The sequence below is a fragment of the Pseudophryne corroboree genome, chromosome 7, assembly GCF_028390025.1.
Source record: "Pseudophryne corroboree isolate aPseCor3 chromosome 7, aPseCor3.hap2, whole genome shotgun sequence".
NCBI classification, from domain to species: Eukaryota; Metazoa; Chordata; class Amphibia; order Anura; family Myobatrachidae; genus Pseudophryne; species Pseudophryne corroboree.
The window spans coordinates 110,447,980-110,468,632 of NC_086450.1; the positions used below are offsets into that span (position 1 = coordinate 110,447,980).

The window sequence follows — 20,653 nt, forward strand, 5'->3', positions numbered from 1 at the left end:
ATTTCCCTAAAGAACCGCCCATTCCCTTAGTACTTAAAGTCACTAGTGACCAAAGTCTATCTTCAGAGGAAAGCCGCAGACGTTCTAGCTACAATAGGCAATGCAATCATTACAAGTATTATCTTCTCTATATAATTCCACCTATTTCCTTTAGATTGTTAGCTCTTTTGTTACAAGGCACTAAACACTTTAGGGGAGTATTCAATTATGTGCCGTTCTTTCAGCTTGCCAAAAAAAGGCACTTATTCGACCATGCAGAGCCGGCCCTAACCAATATGATGCCCTAGGCAAGATTTTAGCCGGTGCCCCCTAGCACCGCCACTATTTCCACCTCTGACCCAGCACCCCTTTCCCATGACCATCACCCCTAATGTCAGGGGCCTTTTTTTTTCTTTAATTGCAGCTTATTAGTGTTGCTATGTGACTAGGATGCACAAGCAGCTTATTCTGTTTGAAATGATATGCAGCATGCCTATAGTCTGTATGCGACCGTGGCTGTATCTGCATACGAAATGCTACGTTGCAGTGATTTCCAGGAATACAATGTAAAATAGCATTTCGTCTGCAGATACAGCCGCAGTCGCACACAGCATATAGGCATGCTGCATATCATTTTAAAAAGCAGAAACTGCTTGTGCCCCTAGACATTGCAAATGCCATAGGCATTTGCCTAGTTTGCCTATGCCTAGGGCCGCCTCTGCGACCATGGGTATTCAATTGCAGGCGACTATGGCTTACTCCCCCCCCCCTTCTAGTGCCTAACCCCCCCCAGCGGTCGGTGCTCTGGCGCTGGGATTCCGAGTGGTGTCGGGATTCCGTGTCGGTCACATGCTACTAACTGCATCCCATCTGAAATGACTAGCCTTACAATGTCTGGGATGCAACGCTCCTGTGGGGCTTGGCGCAAACATTGGATAGCACATGTCTGATCCCCCGAGGAGCAAGACTTTGATCAATAAGGTACTAATTAGATACACTGTACAATATGGTGTATCTAGCCAACAGTCAGGTATGGAACAGGCAGGTATGGAAGAGGCAGGTATGGAAGAGGCAGGTATGGAAGAGGCAGGTATGGAAGAGGCAGGTATGGAACAGGCAGGTATGGAACAGGCAGGTATGGAACAGGCAGGTATGGATGAGGGTGATATTTTTTTTTTATTATAGAATCACTGGATTATTTTGCACATTTCCCCTCTAAAAAAAAACGTCTACAGAGAACAGTGTCAGTAACGTATGAGCAGGGCTGATAAATTCCACTTGCCACAACAAGTTTATCCATATGGAAAAAGTAGACTAAACTTTGCGGTTTAGCTAAAAATAACTTTATTTGAAGGTGCAGTTTTTCCATTTCACTCATCTTATAATATTCTTATTAAAGGAACAGCTGAAAACGGAGAAACATGACTAGGCTGCAGCATCCGTCCAAATTCAATCCCCTCTAGTAAGTAAAACTGCTTAGCTCACCAGTCTGGCAACATCAAACCCTTACTTATATGCCCTATAAAACCTAATACATGTAATTATCATACATTCTGCCAATGCACACATACAGCCTCTAGAAAACGGTCAGTTAAACCAGAATACACTTTTTTAAAGAACATAGAAATGTTCAAACCTGACAATCGTAAATCTACGGAACACATCTTACTAACATTACGCAGAATTGAAACTATATTAACCAGTGCATTGTGGGTATCACTATCGTCCTAGTACTGTATGGCTCTTTCTAACATCTTGCAAGTTGCCTTATGCCCTTATCAATAATAATGCATTTTGTGTTAATGATTTTCATTTGTTATCACTTGGTTTACTATGCAAAGCAAAAAAACAAAACACAACCCATCATTGTCAAAAACACCTGTGGGTTTCCCCCCCCCCCCCCTATAAGTCACCTAAATATTTAATACATCCTATCATCCTAAAGTGGTTTCATTATGTCTGCAGTGCTGTCCAATCTTTCCATAACCTAGGGGCGTAATTTAGCCACTTTGTCAACTGAGGAACACTAGAATAGGTATCCTTCTCATCTCAACTACAAATTAACACAATTAATTTTAATGTATCATATAAAACACTGAAATTATCACTTTGATTGACATTAGAAATACCAACGAGGTACTATATGAAAACCGAAAATGTAAATTGTATAGTAAATTGTGTAGTCCCGCACCGTGTACCTATTTAAAAACATTCTACTATTTTTGAATACAGAAATTTTCAAACCAACATCTCTTACCCTATGTGGTTTGTTCTCAAAGAGATTTCCAGTTCCCGTAAAACTTGAGTGGACTCCTGAACCCTCCTCCGAAATTTCTACAGAGATAGAAAATGAAATAAGTAACCTCAATGTTTACATTCTGCTGATACTAATGGGATATTGGTTTGGAAATGTAATCACACACTGTATGTCCAGTAATGTATTGGAAGTTTGCGTTAGCCTCTGAAATGTTGTAGCAGTTGTATTTATGTTTTCAAATCAATATTTTGATATCCATTTACTGTAACTACGGACAGTTACAGTGTTGCGGTTGTCCAGGACTTTCTAATTCCAGAATGGGCATGACTTCCTGGCTAAATGGGTGTGGTTTGGGTGGGAGATTAGCAGAATTGAGTTGTAGCCTAATTTGTGTGAAATGTTTGTAAAGATAGTGTAACTGAACTTCTTAGGGATAGCCATTGAGCAGGGTTGCACTGACCGGTAGAATCTCACTGTACTTAATAATTCCAGATCTGCTTAGAAGAGGATATATGCAATTTTGCTTCCAATTTGTGCATCCAAGCAAGGCGAGATTAGTGGCGTAGGCAGAATTTTGTGGGCCCCATGGCAACATTTTGAGGGGCCCCAGTTCCAATGTTTCTGGAGAGACCCCCTTTCTCAGCAGGCAATTTTATGCCCCATAGTAGTCCCCTACCTAGTTCATTATCTGAACCATAGTAGTGCATTGGTTAATGTTATGCCAACAATTGTGCCCTAGTTTATTTTATGAACCATAGTAGTGCCCTAGTCCACATTATGTCACACTGTAAGGCTGCCAGTACACATTATGCTATACAGTACCCCCAATTCACATTGTGACATACAGTGTCCCCAGTTCATATTATGGACTGTTACAGTGCCCCATGTCATGTTATATAACATTATAATGCCCTCAAGGAAATTTTATACCACATTACAATGAGCAGGTGACAGGAAAGTAACTAGATATATTGCAGGTCCCAAGGCAAAAGTTTGTAATGGTCCCTATGTACCACCCAATGTAATTTTGACCGGGAAGATGGGCCCTTCTCAGCTCTGGGCCCCATAGCAGCTGCACTCCCTGCACCTATGATAGCTATGCCCTTGGGTGAAATATTAATTATACAAAGCCCAAATGTACCAGTTTTAGACTTGTTGCTGCTATGAAATATTGCCTTTCGGAGAGCAATCACTGCCCTAGTATGGGACACAGTTCAGTTTCATAAGTATTACATTTATGTGTTCATGACATATATTAATTCTAGAAATAATTGCATAAATCTGGCAGCTAGAAGTAATGGAAACTACAATAATACCTTACCACTTAGCCCTTAATATGTATGAAGCAGCATCAATTTCTAAGGGATTTTGTGTATCAGCCAATTTTCCCTTTTAAGACGTTTAACCGTACATATGAAAATCGTAGTTTCCAACTCAACTTCAAATAGTTGTGGCAGGTTTGGTGACCATGACTACTTATACTTGGGTATAATTGTTTTGCTTACAGGACGGTTTAAGCAAGAACTAACCCAAGACACCAACTTATCCAGAAAGCAGCTCTCTTTCTGAGTGGTTTATTATATGTTACCAATGTATCACACTCATCTAAACTGACACGCTAAGCAGTTTCCACAGCAGTCTGACAATAACCCACAGAATATGATGTTAACAGACCATCTTGCTGCTTATTCAAGAATTACTACATAAGGGATGGACATCTGCAATTGCCAAAATCCATCCGTCATCAGAAAACTTGAAACCACTAGGGGTTTATTCATTTATTTTTTACAATATTTTTGGAATATTATAGATATTAATATCAGTTCCAACATTTATATTTTCCACAGTCAATTCTAAAACCTCTGTGTAGGCCGTTTTTATGAACACAAGATGCAGGATTGATTTGATCATGGGAAACAATCAGTTATACCATTTGATGACCAATGTTTGCATGGATTGCACAGCCGCGTCCCCGCGGCTGTGCATTCCGTCTAATTCAAATTCTAATCCATCAAGAGGCATCTGCAGGACATAGATGCCTCCTGTTTGCATTGGTGAGGATCCGATGCAGCCGTGGATCACCATCGCGACCATCGGTCGTGATTCACGATGGTTACAGACTCTGACCAGTCTGTGTTAGCTGAAGCTTACTCAGGCTGGCCAAAGGAGCCAGACACCGGGGTTCAGGAAGCCTGTCTCCGGCGACGCAGATCCTCAGACGACTGCTTTCACTGCACGCAGGGGACAGGTCCACTTTAAGAAACAGTGCAAGGAGCTAAATATCCAATCAGCTCTGCATAACTGACTTACAGATGTGTCCTTATACACTCTTGCCGCAGTCGCTCCAAACAGCCCTACTTGGCACGCCAAATCCCGTGCAGCTCAGCATGTCACGAGCATTTTTCTAGCTGAAATGTGCGTCTTTGTCGCACTGTAAATTAAACAATCGGATGTGTTAAAACCGCTTAATAAGACTGCATGGATTAATTTAATATGGAACATTTTACATCTGTGTGCGAGTCTGAATCTGTATATGAAGTGCTACAATGCAGCATCCGTAGCTTTTTTTCATGCCAAGTTCCGCTGTACTTCATCCTTAGGACATATTAATTCCTGTGCGGGTAAAGTTGCAGCCCGGCCTCTCTGGTACAGTTTGAAGGGTGTTTTACTGCATTTGCAATGCCAATTAGATGGAAATTTAAATAAAAATTTGCTACACTACTCCGCTCGGCGTAGCTCACTTGTACTCAGCATCTTGCACCGCATGGCGTATTGAGGATTGGTGTATGAGGAAACATTTGTAGCAGTAGTAATACAAACCAATATTATGGAAGTGCTAAGCAGGGATTGTTTAAGTGAGAAGCCCGTAGAAGCAATCAGCAATATGAGATGATCTGCTATGCTCTCCAAGCTCAGGCACAGGATATGAGCACATCTGGCCTGCCTGGATATTATTAATTACAGATATTTTTGCTGTATTTCAAGATATTTCTTTCCATTTGGCCAAGTTATTTTATTTCCATGTATAGTAGTGAAGTCTGTTTTTGTCCCACTGATTTGGTAAGACGTCAAATTTACCTTAAAAAAAAATACTTTCTTAATATGACTCTTGGACCGCTTGGTGACATTGCTAAATTCTCTGCTCTTTGGTTTCTATCAAGAACTTTCCATGATGCAGCCCAGTCTAAACTCTCGCTGGATGCTCTCCTAAAACATCTTAACATCTGAACCAATAGACATGAAAATTACCAAACACAGCGTAATAAGTGCTCTCTTACCTTCCTTGTTACTGCAGGGTCTAGATAACCTTTCAGCTTCAGGATATATGTGTGCGGTGGGTTCTTTACTTGAAACCTTTCCTAAAAAAAAAGTAGTGAAAAGACAATATTGTAAATTTAGATAATAGCAGGTTGAGTCTCCCTTATCCAAAATGCTTGGGACCAGAGGTATTTTGGATATGGGATTTTTCCGTATTTTGGAATAATTGCATACCATAATGAGATATCATGGTGATGGGACCTAAATCTAAGCACAGAATGCATTTATGTTACATATACACCTTATACACACAGCCTGAAGGTAATTTTAGCCAATATTTTTTATAACTTTGTGCATTAAACAAAGTGTGTCTACATTCACACAATTCATTTATGTTTCATATACAACTTATACACACAGCCTGAAGGTCATTTAATACAATATTTTTAATAACTTTGTGTATTAAACAAAGTTTGTGTACATTGAGCCATCAAAAAACAAAGGTTTCACTATCTCACTCTCACTCAAAAAATCCGTATTTCGGAATATTCCGTATTTCGGAATATTTGGATATGGGATACTCAACCTGTATTCACATGTGACCCATCCTTAGAGCTTCTTTAGGTTTAAAACCCAATAAAACATGGCATGAGTTTTCTCATCCCATAAAAGCCTCCAAGGAATCATATTTCACTAATCACTCATGTTATTATTCAGGAGACACACGCTCAGAAAGCCATATTAAACATTTACAACACCAAACAAAACAGTAATGCCCTAAGGAAAGCCAGGAGGAGACATTAAGAGTTCTACAGGATAAAGTGTCCATCACAAGGGACCAAGGACCGCCACATCTAACAGACACAATGCATGTAGCTACCATTCTGTGCACTATGGGGCTGATGCAGAATTAGGGTACACTGCCTGTTTTCACACTGTGCATGGACTGGAACCCAGGGTTATGCGAGTACGAGCAATGTAGGGCCGTAGACAGGTAAGCCATATTTACACTTGGACTGAAGAGTCAAAACTATGCCGTTCTCAGGTCTGTAATATCAGTGAGGGCATGCTGATGGAACTGCGAGCTGTGCATGGATGGAAGAGTAATTATGCCTGTTTCCAGGCCTACTAGATCACCAAGTATTGGCTAGTACCAGTGAGACCAGATAATAATGACGGATATCAAACTAATTGTATGGGTGTATGGAAAGGGGCGGTCATCCAACGAAGATGCGTAGAACCCTAAATATGAGTGAATATACCCATTTAGTTCCATGTACACAATGCAGCAATTACAGTCGACTTCGGTGCAACTCTGCATCACCCGTTACAGCATGTCTTCATTGAAGACAGCAGAATACCAGGAAACATGAACTGCGTGGGGTGCTGAGGACCGGGTTTGAGAACCACTGCTAATTAAGATATGACCATCTGATCAAATCATGGTCAAAGTCCATGGAAAAGCATCATGAAGGACCTGAGTAACAAACTACCAGTAGTAGTTTGATATCAGAATTATGGTGTTGAATTGGTGGTCCTGAACAGGTCATATATAAACATGATTACGTTACATTTTCTTATTAATGATATATGGTATTTTTGTGCATACCAGTATATAAAGAATGCAGAATATAAACATTGATAGTTGGATTACACCTTGAAATGTTACTGTGAAGAGTTAGACCTTCTATTTAAAATGGAATAGTTTAGCACAAAACCATCAAGCCAGGCACCAGGAGCATCTAAGTAGCACTCATTAGGTTTTCGAGAACTTGTCAGCTCTATGAGGATCCCCATTTAAAATAGCCATGCAGTAGTCCCTACCTCCTCCTTATTCATTTTCGGAGCTATGAATTGGATAGGAGGACTCAACCATAGCTCAAAATAGAATATGCAGGTGTATAAGGAACTAAGGGCCTGTTTCAGAGATGGACAGATATGCAATACTGCATGCAAGCAGCATTGTGTTTTTGTCCGATCTCCAGGAGGGGCATTCAGTAGACGCCTCAGTAGAAAAGACGCCTCCTGCATGTAGCTGCGATCCCAGCACTGCAACCGACATCGCAAGCTGGGATCCAACTTCCAACGTCACGGCCATCGCAACGACCCCCAAATGCCCCCTCCTGTCAATCAGACTGAGGCTTGGGGGAACTGCACACGGTATCGCGGTACCCATTATAAATGCGAAGGCGCAGACCCCAAATCATCAGAAATGAGCGTTAATCAACAGATTAACACATCTCTAAATCAAGCCCTAATTCAGGTGATGAGACTTTATAACAAACAACATTTATTGTTCACTGTTCTGGCATTACTGATCTAAGGTTGCCAAGTGAAAGCAAAACAGAAAAACATGGCAAAGCATTGCACACCTTAGCAAAGAAAGTTAAATGACTTTTTTATTATTATTATTAATAATAATAATAATAATAATAACAGTTGCTTTTATATTGCAGCAAATTCCATTTTACTTTACAATTGTGAACAAACAGTAACAAAACAAGACTTCGTAATAACAGACAGACATAGGGGTATATGCAATTAGCGGCGAATCGCGGCAAATTATCGGCCGTTTTTTAATTCGACACAATTCGACCGTCCAATTTCGGCAAGTGGCTGCCGAAATTGACCATATTCAATCAAAAACGGATTTGACAGTCCCGCGGCCGAAAAAAACGGCCGATTTGACGGATTTTGATCCAGTTTTTTAAAAATGGGAAAAAACGGGAAAAACCCGAAAAAAATGGCGTGGGGTCCCCCCTCCAAAGCATAACCAGCCTCGGGCTCTTCGAGCTAGTCCTGGTTCTAAAAATCCGGGGGGAAATTTGACAGGGGATCCCCCGTATTTTTAAAACCAGCACCGGGCTCTGCGCCTGGTGCTGGTGCAAATAATACGGGGGACAAAAAGAGTAGGGGTCCCCCGTATTTTATACACCAGCATCGGGCTCCACTAGCTGGACAGATAATGCCACAGCCGGGGGTCACTTTTATACAGTGCCCTGCTGCCGTGGCATTAAATATCCAACTAGTCACCCCTGGCCGGGGTACCCTGGGGGAGTGGGGACCCCTTCAATCAAGGGGTCCCCCCCCAGCCACCCAAGGGCCAGGGGTGAAGCCCGAGGCTGTCCCCCCCATCCAAGGGCTGCGGATGGGAGGCTGATAGCCTTGAGAAATGTGAAAGAATATTGTTTTTTCCAGTAGTACTACAAGTCCCAGCAAGCCTCCCCCGCAAGCTGGTACTTGGAGAACCACAAGTACCAGCATGCGGGAGAAAAACGGGCCCGCTGGTACCTGTAGTACTACTGGGAAAAAAATACCCAAATAAAAACAGGAGACATACACCTTGATAGTAAAACTTTATTACACAACTGCCGACACACACATACTTACCTATAGTCCATAGAAGCCTATGAGCTTCTCTCCGCGGCGCTGTGTGAGGGATCCGATCGGATCCCTCCTAGCATGCCCTGCGGCTGCCCCGTCACCCCGCGCATGCGCACACTGACTCCCGGGGCCGAATCCCGGAAGTCAGGCTGCCGCTGCGCATCGCGGAGGACAGCTCTTATCGGAAGAGCTGTCCTCCGCAATGCTGATCGCATATGTTAGTACATATGCGATCAGCATCGTGGCGCAGGGCGGCGATGGGCGGCGATGTACATTAGTACATCCCGCCCAATGGGAGCATGACTTAGAGTTTTTACAGTGACTTAAACCAGGATATTGAATGAATGGCCTGTTTGACTGCCAGACGGATTTCCTTAATTAACACAAGATATAATACAGCTGTTACTTTTAGTCGCATAGCCAAAGCACAAGGCAGTCACACAAAAAACACACAATGCACAAAGTGTAAAGCAAATTATTAGAACATTTAATTTCATATGTCAGCCCAAACTAAATTCAATCTTAAGATGCGGTGTGCAAAGTGTAACTCCAAGTAAAGTCCACACAGATGTCCCCAGTCTTAATAATTTATACTAGGAGCCCAGACTGTACATCAATAGGCTTTTCGTGGGCTGTTTAATTTAGAGCCACAGAACCGTGTCAGACAGTCTACTTGCTTTCCACAGTATTAGTGCTGATCTCATTCTTTTGGCAATTAATGTGATCATCTAAAGAATGGCTCCGTGCTAAAGGCCAACTTGTCACTTTAGAGTTAGAAGCTTTCCACTGAGGTCTGTATAACTATTTAGAAAGGAGCATTGGCTAATCTCAGAGAATGGATAAAAGATGCGGCCAAAGGTCATTTCACATCACACAGCTGCATTATCTCACCATGTCTGGCCTGGCACACCGAGCAAAGGTCTGACTAAAATACAATCATGATATGCCGTAATCTGTATGGTCATTATTTACCTCAGAAGCTTCTCATGTTATTTATTGTAAGAGCTGCGCTAATGTGGACATCTGACAAAATTAATATTGATTATTTTTATAGTTCCTCTACACGTAAGTGTAAAATAGAATAGCAAAATAATGCTTCCTTTATCAGAGGCGGAAAAAAACCCTGTAACGCTGATTTCTGTGCATACTTAATGAAATGCCCTCGCTCACTGGGTTATGTGGGTAAGACTGTTGTACAGGATATTTCAAAAGTATTGATGTGACAATAATTGTCTAGTTATATCTGTGTTCTAAAAATAAATGCTCTCATAATATTTTTAGTGCTTAACAGCTAGATGATAAGAGGCATATTTTATATTACCATGATATTTGTTGTGGGTTTTTATTCTTTTTTTTCAGGGGCTCAATTACAGTAGGACTAGGGTGGCCAATCCCGGGATCGAGATTTGGCGGGATCCCAGGATTTATGACTAAAAACGTCCGGGATTCAATCCCAGGATTGGAAACTCCAATCCCAAGGATTTCGGGATCAGACGGTCCTTTGCTTTTTTACTGTCAGGCAGGGTTGAGCATCCTCAAGACGTTCAGACGCTGCCCGGCTCCCTCCTCCCAACTCCCCATGCGCAGAGTGACGTGAAGTCAGAAGTCACACTGTGCAGCCAGCTACCCACCCCACGGACCTCACCGAACCCAAGGAAGTTACCCACCCGCCCTCCCAGATGCCAGGTTGGTGAGTTATGTGTGCGGCGCATGGCGGAGCGGGGGAGGGAGGGCATTGATACAGGAAACAAAGAAATCCCGGGTATTCCCGTGAATCACCATTTTTCAATCCCGATAACATTTGAAATTGATCCACCTGTACAAATGCGTATACTGTATTTATGGTGTTATTAATACATGCCACAGTCACATTAATGTATTGTCACACAGCATAACAATATAATGCTTATAATAGTATAGTCACATTGTTAATACATGTGCATTGCACACATATAATGTATTTATCTGCATAAGGTATTTAGTTTGTATGTAGACGGTCACAGCTTCAGGCCATCTTAACCAGTGACGTGCCCAATGACTGGGGAGGCACTGTCTAGTATCAGAGACAGATTTACACACACATACTGCACATGATTTGGTGGCGATTAGAATAATACAAAGATGATATTGATAAGTTATAAATATCTTCTTTGCATTATTCTAATCATTGTTATTAAAAAAAACTGTGGAGTATACCGGAGTATGACAGCAAGGCTCTGCCTACCCTGCCTACCCTGACTGCAGGTCCCTGACCTTAACATATGGGCACACTGGACAGTTAGCCAGGGCCCCACGATTCTGGGGACATTCGAGCACATGCGATCTGGACCAGGGGGCATCTGCCATGGGGTGTGGTTCGTTTTATCGACAGTGTCTAGGTCGACAATGTTTAGGTCGACCACTATAGGTCGACAGTCACTAGGTCGACATGGATGGAAGGTCGACAGGGTTTCTAGGTCGACATGTGCTAGGTCGACAGGTCTGAAAGTCAACATGAGGATTTTTTTTTTATCGTTTTCTTCGTAGAGTGACCGGGATCCCAAATTAGTGCACCGCGTCCCCTCGCATGGTGCCTTCGCTCCGCTACCGCTTCGCTCGGCACACTTTACCGTTCCAATCGTAGTCCACGTGGATCGTTAAGTATGAAAAAATCCCCCCCCCCAAAAAAATGCTAAAAACTGATGTCGACCTTTAGACCTGTCGACCTAGCACATGTCGACCTAGAAACCCTGTCGACCTTCCATCCATGTCGACCTAGTGACTGTCAACCTATAGTGGTCGACCTAAACATTGTCGACCTAGACACTGTCGATCTTCAGACCGGATCCCATCTGCCATACAGTGGCTAGCTGTCAGCATGCTGATTGGTGGATGGCTAGGGTAAGGCACTGGGGGAGGGGGGGGGATAGGCTTAAGGGTAGGGATTAGGGTTAAGGGGACAATATTCACCAGAGCTGCCGCTTGAGCAGTTGTCTGCAACAAAACTGCTGCACACGTGATTGCTGGGACCCAGAAGCCGCCACCTCTGCTGGAGCAGATAAGACTGTTTGTCAACATTTTATCATGTTGGCATGTCATTATCTATGTCCTGTATGTTAGGGTGACATATAGGGGCAGATGTATTTAGCCTGGAGAAATGATAAAGAATTGATTAGTGGAAGGTGATAACACACCAGCCAATCAGCTCTTAACTGTCATTTTTCCAACCCGTGATGATTGGCTTGTTCGTTATCACCTTGCACTTATCACTGCTTTATCACTTCTCCAGGCTTAATACATTTGCCCTATAGTTTTATAATGTCAACAGACATTGGAGGGTAGATACATTCAAACCCAAGTGTACAAGTGTATATGTTTTAGTAATAATAGTAATAATAATAATAATAATAATAATAATCAAATGGCTGAATGCTGACTTTGGGGGTAATTCAGAGTTGATCACAGCAGCAAATTTGTTAGCAGTTGGGCAAAACCAGGTGCACTGCAGGTGTGGCAGATATAACATGTGCAGAGAGAGTTAAGGGCCCTATACACGGGAGAGATGTGTGCACGGGAGAGTTAAGGGCCCTATACACGGGAGATATTTGTACATTCTTTCACATGCTGGGGAGGATAAACTCTTCAGGCAAATTGTCCATTATGGGACTATTCTTACTACACAACATATGGAGAATATTTAGGTGTGTACTTTTACATACTGATCCAAGAACTTGGGGTACAGAAACAAAACGAAACAGCAAAATGTACAAATGCAGCTGTATATTTCCAATACAGTATATTAGTGGTTCCCAAACTGGGTGCTGTGGTACCCTGGGGTGCATCGGGGCACTTGCAGGGATGCCTTGGTTTGGTGATCGAGGACCAATTTATGGTCAGTGTAATAGGCAAAACCAGTGCTGGTGGCTGCCAATCATAGTGCAGGATAGGTGTTTAAATGGTCAGGTTGAGTTCCCTCTTACCCACTTGCTTGCAGGGCTGGCGACAGGGGGTACAAATGGGACAACTGTACCGGGCCCCAAGGATCAGAGGGGCCCCAAGTATATGCTGATAAGTACCTGGCAGGGACGTGAGCCATCTTGTCCAAATAGGGCAGCGAGCTGTAAGCAGTGTGGCCACAGTTTCAGAGTGACAGGAGCCTCTCACCAGTAGCAGCTCTTGCCACGGCAAGCAGGCTTTTTGCCTGGGGCGCCGCTACCCCGAGGGCGCCGCCGTGGCAAGAGCCACTACTAAGCCTCCCTCCCCGCTCCCCGGCTGCATGGAGCGCCGTTTGCGCCCGCTGCAGCCGGCATCCCTGGCTGACGCTAGAGGTCAAAATTGACCCCTAGTGTCAGTGCGGTGCTGCTATGGGAGAGACGTTATGACGTCTCTCCCATAGAGAGGAGCCGGCGCCGGGAGACAGCAGCAGCAGCGGTCCAGAAGCAGGAGCGAGGCTGGTAAGTATTGTTTTTTTTCTTTTAGGCTTTGAAAGCATCGCTACCACTGGGGGCACATACAGGAGGCACAGCTAAAAGGGGCACAACCACAGAGGGCACATACTGGGGGCACTGCTACAGGGGGAACAGCTACTGGGGGCACTACTACAGGGGGCACATACTGGGGGCACTGCTACAGGGGGAACAGCTACTGGGGGCACTACTACAGGGGGCACATACTGGGGGCACTGCTACAGGGGGAACAGCTACTGGGGGCACTACTACAGGGGGCACAGCTACTGGGGGCAGATCTACAGGGGGCACATACTGGGGGAAGATCTACAGGGGGCACATACTGGGGGCACGGCTACTGGGGGCAGACCTACAGGGGGCACATACTGGGGGCAGATTTACAGGAGGCACAGCTACAGGGGGCACAGCTACAGGGGGCACATGCTGGGGGAACAGCTACTGGGGGCACAGCTACAAGGGGCACTGCTACAGGGGGCAAAATAACTGGGGTCACAACTACTGGGGGCACAACAGCTGGGGGCAAATCTACAGGGGGGCACAGCTACAGGGGGTAAATCAACTGGGGGGCACAACTACTGGGGGCAAATCTACAGGGGGGCATAGCTACAGTGGGCAAATCAACTGGGGGGCACAACTACTTGGGGCAAATCTGGGGGCACAGCTACTGGGGGCATAACTGGCCACGACCCTCCCCTATGAAGCCAGGCCCCTAATTTTCGCGAGCTAACTGTTTTGCTGCGGGGGGGGCGCCAGTGGAAACTTTTGCACTGGGCGCCGCAAGGTGTAGAACCGGTCCTGACTGTGCGGAGCGAGTGTGCGTATGCTCTTCTGGGTTCTGCTCTGTTGCAGGCAGTTACGGGACATGGCAGCAGCTCCGCTGGCCAAGATTTCCGTGCCCTGCACTGGCCTCTTCTGGTAGGGTCTGCTGTGCGGTGTTTGGATCTGGGGGTTGCAGCACACAAGAGTGGATTGGTGTGGGGATACAGGGCTTTGGGATAGGCTTGGGGAGCTGGGAATGGAAGGAAGGAGAGAGGGAGACACAGACTGTGGTGTGTGTGGGGGAGAAAGGAGAGATATACTGTACATATTTCTATATTTGTATAAATGAATATATAAATTATATTTTATATATATATATATATATATATGTATATATATATATTATATAGCGCAAATTCCGTTGCGCTTTAACATACATATATATATATATATCTCATCTGAGGGGGGCCCCAGTGATATCAGTGTACGGGGCCCCAATATTACTGTCGCCAGCCCTGCCTGTGATACAGATTAGTGTAAGAATACTATATTTTTACTAGAAACAGTAACTATCCTTTCAAAAGATAAACCCTATTCCCTTTAAAAAATAATCTTACATTCCTGTAACAAAGATTGTATTTTTACATACGATCATCAGACCATTAATAAATTGCTTGCTCTATTTAGTCATACTTGAGACCACCTCTGAGCTGGAGGAGTCAATAGACCAAGAGAGAAAAAAAGAAGAAAAAAACGAAAAAACAAAACAAAAGGAGACTCAAAATGACTTGGTAATTTATTTTCCTTGATCTTGGCTATGAACTGCATTCTAGATTTATCTGTCTGCCTCTAGACCTGACAAATTAGTTTTCTGTCCGGAACCAAACTAAATTCAACTTACCACCCCCAAATTGTATTTGATTAAATTGCCAGAAAGGGTTGCCAGAGACACATTACTTAAATAAACAGGATATTGCATATTATGTGCATATTATATCCCGACAATCACTCTGCACAACCAGACAGATGAAAACCTGGCGGCTACAATGACACCTCAAGAGGAGAGAGCTGTGTTTCTGGAAGGGAAAACTACTGTATGCTGAAATGGAAAATAGAATACCGTTAGCTCCAGAATACTGTACGGTGAATGAAAAGCTCTAGGGTTCATTTTTGCAGGAACCATTTAACTTACCAGTATTTTTTTGGATTGTGGGAGAAGACCCATGCAACTATACAAACTTCACATGGTTGAGGTCCATGACTTCAGGGCTGTGGGGCAGTAATGCTAACCAGCGGCGGTTCCTACCTTCGTGTAGGAGGGGGCTGCCACTGCCACTGCACTTGCCTGGAGAGGAGACCGCTAGTCACTGCCAGTCGGTCCTGTCACCTGCACAGGAGATCTGGTAGGCGCCGTGACCAGTGCATGTGCTTAACCAGTTGTGGGAACTGCGCATGCGCAAGGCTCTGACTTCTATGGACTGCATCGGCAGCAGCCCATAGAAACCCACAGGAAGCACACTCTCTACTAATCTCAGACTTGTCTGGCAGTCCCAGAGGGAGGAAACACCTGCCAAAAGGACAGCTTGTCCTGCGGGTGACTGGCAGGTAGCACTTCCAATAGGAAGTCACTGCCAGTCAAAGTGAAGCCAGTGTAGTCACTAACGGCAACTGCATACCTCCCAAATGTCCAGATTTTCGCTGGACTGTCTATTTTTTTGGGACTGTCCCGCTGTCCCATCCGCGGGCCACAGTGTCCCGCGGTGGGTTAGGGGCAGTTGGGAGGCTCCTGTCAGTCACAGCTCTGCTGTAGAGCAACGGTGAATAGACGCTGTGTTAATGTGCACAGCGTCTATTTACAGGACACAGAGGGGGCATGCCAGCAGCTCACAGAGCACTGGGCATGCCCCCCAGTGACGAAAACAGGAGGTGTGGCAGGCGGTCGCGACATTCCTGTGAAGACACGCCCCCTTTTACAGATGCCATGCCCTCTTTTCGGGTGGGCACGGCTACGCCATGCAGAGGAGTCCCGACTCGGAGATCGTAGAAGTTGGGAGGTATGCAACTGGCTCACTAAGGTGGCGGATTTTATTGGAGGGGCTGCAATTACCCCATCCCTACTGCCCTAGACTTTTATAAAATACAATTATTTCTTTCTGCTGTTTATCTGTGCATTTTAGACACACTATTATATAATTAGAGGGTTTTGTTATGCTTATTGCCCCACTATGTGACAGACAACTGATATGATCTATGTATTAGAGAGTTGTATACAAAGTGCAGATTTTGCATCATATCTTAGGTCCTCAGGAGCCCAAACAGTGCAAGATTTCCAGGTCACCTAATAATTTAAAAAGACATCTAATGATGTAAAAAGACATAACTGAGAAGCACAGAATGAAGCTAGAAAGATAATACCATGATTTCAGTAAGTCGTACTAGAAGGAATAAGACAAACCTTTAAAAAAAAACGTCTCATGGTGGGAATGACACCATTTATATCTGTATGCTCTACTACTATACATATACAGAGGGTGTAATCTCTGATGCCACATAAAACTGGCAACAAGGATCTTCAGTCCTAGTCTCTGCCAGCCGCAAGGCATGGAGCAACAGAGCAACGACTGGAAACCAACTGGTATGGCGCATGTGATCATTGTATTAATAAAGTTAGCAGAAGTTTGATTTACTAGCATGCCCCTTCTCTGCCCTCACAGCCAATAAAGATCCTGGATTTCAAACAAGCATGCTTCCCCCCCCCCCGCAGGAGCCGCGGGCGGATGAGAAGGGGGTGTGTCCTAAGTAAAAGGGAACGTGGCCTCGCGGGTCTTTTTTTTTTCTTCGCTCCGGGGGCATGTCCAGCTTCCCCGAAGATGCCGGCTGCCCCCGGAGACTGCTCAGCATGCAGTGCCGGCTCTTATCTGTGACAGGAGCCGAGTGCTGCAGGGGTTTATCTCACTGCAGCACTCGGCTCCTGTCACTACAGAAGAGCTGGCACTTTGGTGTCACCCCTTCCGAGGGGGACACGCAGGTGCGGGCCGCACACCCCGCACCTTCTGACGCCACTGGCTGGAGGGGTGAGGATGTAATCAGCAAATCATCAGAACAATTATTTTTCAGATTAATTTTATCCTTAGTAATTCTATATTTATAGTAAAAAAGTGGAGGGGGTACTCGCTGTATTTTCTACTGTGAACTGAATTTATTTTATACAGATGTGTCCTCTTACATCTGTGCTCCGTGCGCTACAAGTCACGTTGCACATAAGGTGTGAGTGCCATGTGACTCAGTAGCGCTGAACGTCATTTTTTGCGTTTTCTCCCACAGAATGCGTCCTAGTCGCAAAGTAATGAAATAGGATGCACGAGCAGCTTGTGTGTGTGACTGTGACTGTATTTGCATACAAAATGCTATGCTACACCGTCTTCCTAGAAAACAGTATAATGTGGCATTTTAAATGCAGATACAGATGCAATTTTTGCGGCAAAAAATGCAAAAAAAGAAGCTCGGTGCTGCAGAGTCCAGCCATGGCATGGCACAACTTCAAGTGACTGCAGCAAGGATGTAAGAAGACACATCTGTACCACAAGTGGAATTTTTGCACATAACATATTTCTGGACAGAAGGCTACCATTTTTGTTCTGTTGTGTGGGGACATCTATAAGAAGTTTCTATGTACATACTGTACAGTTCTTAATTTGCTCACACAAGGATGAATGTGTTCTGTTTGTTAAAATCTCCTTTACTATTATTCAGGGGTGGATCCAGAAGAAAATGAAAGTGGGGGCACCATGATAGGGGAACGGTAATAATTATATTTACATGCACCTAAGGCACGCGTGCTCCCAGATAAGGGGTGTGGTATCACAGGGGGTGTGGCATTACAGAATACACCATCAGGTAATGATTGGCTGTAGGGAGCGCATCCTGGTTTATTGCCAATGTTTCACCCTGATGAAAAGGCTGATTGGACCTTGAAATGTTGGTCACCTGTTCCATTAGGTATGGGAGCCTGGAAGGCACCCCAGCATAATATAATTATTATAGTGTTTAGTTGGTGGTGGCAGGTGCAGGATACCTTGTTTTGGGCACTGCAGTGAGACTCAGACTGCAGGACACAAACTGCCCATCTTTGATTAGCAGAAACAGTCAGCTGGATCTCCAACAAGCAGCATAAGACATCTGCAGGACAGCTCTGTCACAATCACACGGGCCGCCTTCTCAAAGCTGAGGCTGAGTGTGACTGCACCTAGCATGGTGGTAAAAGAAGTGGAGGAGGAAGTGCTGGGAAACTGTGCGGTGCAGTGAGGGCTAATGAAGCCTTCTGTGCCGTCATAGGTAAGTCTTACTCGATGCTGGCATTTGAACCCTGCGCCTGGGCTGGATTCTGGCCGGCTGGCAGGGGGGGAGGTAGGTTGCGGTGTGAGCAGGGGGCCTCCCCGTTGGTTACCACACGGACCTGTTGTTAGAGCCGTTGTGGGTCCTAGTGCTCTTTTATCAAATCTGATGGAAATGGCAATAGTTCTACTTTTGAAAAAAAAAAAAGTCAGAAATGACAGGGGTGGGGGGGGGGGGGCATGGGCCCGAGTACCCCCTCCCCCACCTAGATCCGCCTATGCTATTATTTTATATTTTATATATATGAAAAGTTTAGATTGGTGTAAAGGTTGGGCATAGTAGAATGGGTTAAGTCAGAGGTTCCCAAACGCGGTCCTCATGGCATCCTAGCGGTCCAAGTTTTAAGTATATTCATGCTTGGCCACAGGTTAGTTAATTAGTACCTCAATCAATTTGATTTAGCTATCTGTGCTGAGCCATGAATATCTTTAAAACCTGGACCAATAGGGTACCTTGAGGACTGTATGTGGGAACCACTGGGTTAAGTAATGGGTTAATGAAGTTAGAACAAGCATTCTCCAAATGGCATCATAAAAAACTATCCCTCCCGTACTGTCAGAGACGGGCTGGCCCGGGGGGCAGTGTGCCATGTGCCCCCCGGGCCACGCTACTGCCAAGGGTCACGGGCCGGCCGTTACCTTCCACTACACCAGCGGTGGCCAACCCGCGGCTCTCAAGACGCATGCGGCTCTTTCTATCTCCACATGCGGCTCGTAAGCTCCCTTGGCACCTCCCGCTGCCCTAGTCTGCAGTGCCCAGCGCCAGCCCGTGAGCCAATCAGAGCTTGTGGACCAGCAGCCAATCAGGAGTCTTAGCTGCCGGTCTGTGAACTCGGATTGGCTCATGGACCGGCGCCTAATTAGAGAGAATCAACGCCGCCGGAGAGTGGAGACTGATGGGCAGGAGAGGCGCACGCTGCACTCTCCTCCCCACACAAGCAGCAGTCTGAGCAGAGTAGCAGCGCGGCGGTGAGCAGCACCTGGGGGGGGGGCGCAGTGTGGGGTCATGTGTAGATTACACTGGGGGCACGTGTAGCTTACACTGGGGGCATATCTGGCACTGGGGGGACATGTATCTGGCACTGGGGGCATATCTGGCACTGGAGGGACATGCGTTTCTGGCACTGGGGGCATATCTGGCACTGGGGTATGTGTATCTGGCACTGGGGGCATATCTGGCACTGGGTGGACATGTGTTTCTGGCACTGGGGGCATATCTGGCACTGGGGGGGAACATGTATCTGGCAGTGGGGGCATATCTGTTACTGGGAGACGTGAAGCTGGCAGTGGGGGCATATCTGGCACTGGGGAGACGTGTAGCTGACAGTGGGGGCATATCTGGCACTGGGGGGACATGTGTTTCTGGCACTGGGGGCATATCTGGCACTGGGGGGACATGTGTATCTTACACTGGGAGCATATCTGGCACTGGGCTGGGGAGATGTGTATCTGGTAGTGGGGGCATACCTGGCACTATAGGGACATATAAGTATCTGGCACTGTGGAGGAATATATGTATCTGGCACTGTGGAGGAATATATGTGTATTTGGCACTGTGGGGCAAATATGTATCTGGCACTGTGGAGGAATATATATATATCTGGCGCTGTGGAGGAATATATGTATTTGGCACTGTGGAGGCATATATGTATCTGGCACTGTGGGGGCATATATGTATTTGGCACTGTGGAGGCACCCATTTTTTGGTGTTTTTATATGTATGTGGCACTGTACAGGGGCTTTATTTGTATGTGGCACTGTACAACATGACTAAAAATGGGGTTATGGCACAAGGTCATACTCCTACAAACGTCAAACCGAAAGGTGTGCATTTAAAATGGGGTGTGGCTTTGTGACAACTATGCCACGCCCCCATTTTTGCTTGCGCGCCTTCGTTGCGTGCATGATATGGCTCTTACCCTTGACTACAGATCTTTTCTGGCTCTTTGTCACTGACTGGTTGGCCACCCCTGCACTACACAGCACTGCTGAAGCTGCGGCCGCACTGACAAATTTATAATAAAGTATCTTTGGGATAATTTACGACCAGGCCTAATTTTTTTTTTATTAATACATTATTATTTTTTTTAACAAAAAACCTCCATTTAAGATGGCACCATTACTTATGGGCCAGTGCTCTGGACTTGCCCCCCAGGCTAAAAGTTTGCCAGCCAGCC

General features: G+C 45.2%; 1 protein-coding gene across 8 annotated transcripts in view; it reads right to left on the minus strand.

The window, feature by feature from the left end:
• Positions 1-20,653, minus strand: part of FMNL2 (formin like 2) — a 446,274-nt gene that overhangs the window by 153,523 nt on the left and 272,098 nt on the right. For all 8 annotated transcript variants that reach the window (XM_063933532.1, XM_063933537.1, XM_063933536.1 and 5 more), the window contains exons 3-4: positions 5,515-5,595; positions 2,237-2,313 (exon numbers count right to left, since the gene is read on the minus strand). In XM_063933532.1, coding sequence (XP_063789602.1) covers positions 2,237-2,313; positions 5,515-5,595 — 158 coding nt within the window. The remainder of the gene's footprint in view (positions 1-2,236; positions 2,314-5,514; positions 5,596-20,653) is intronic.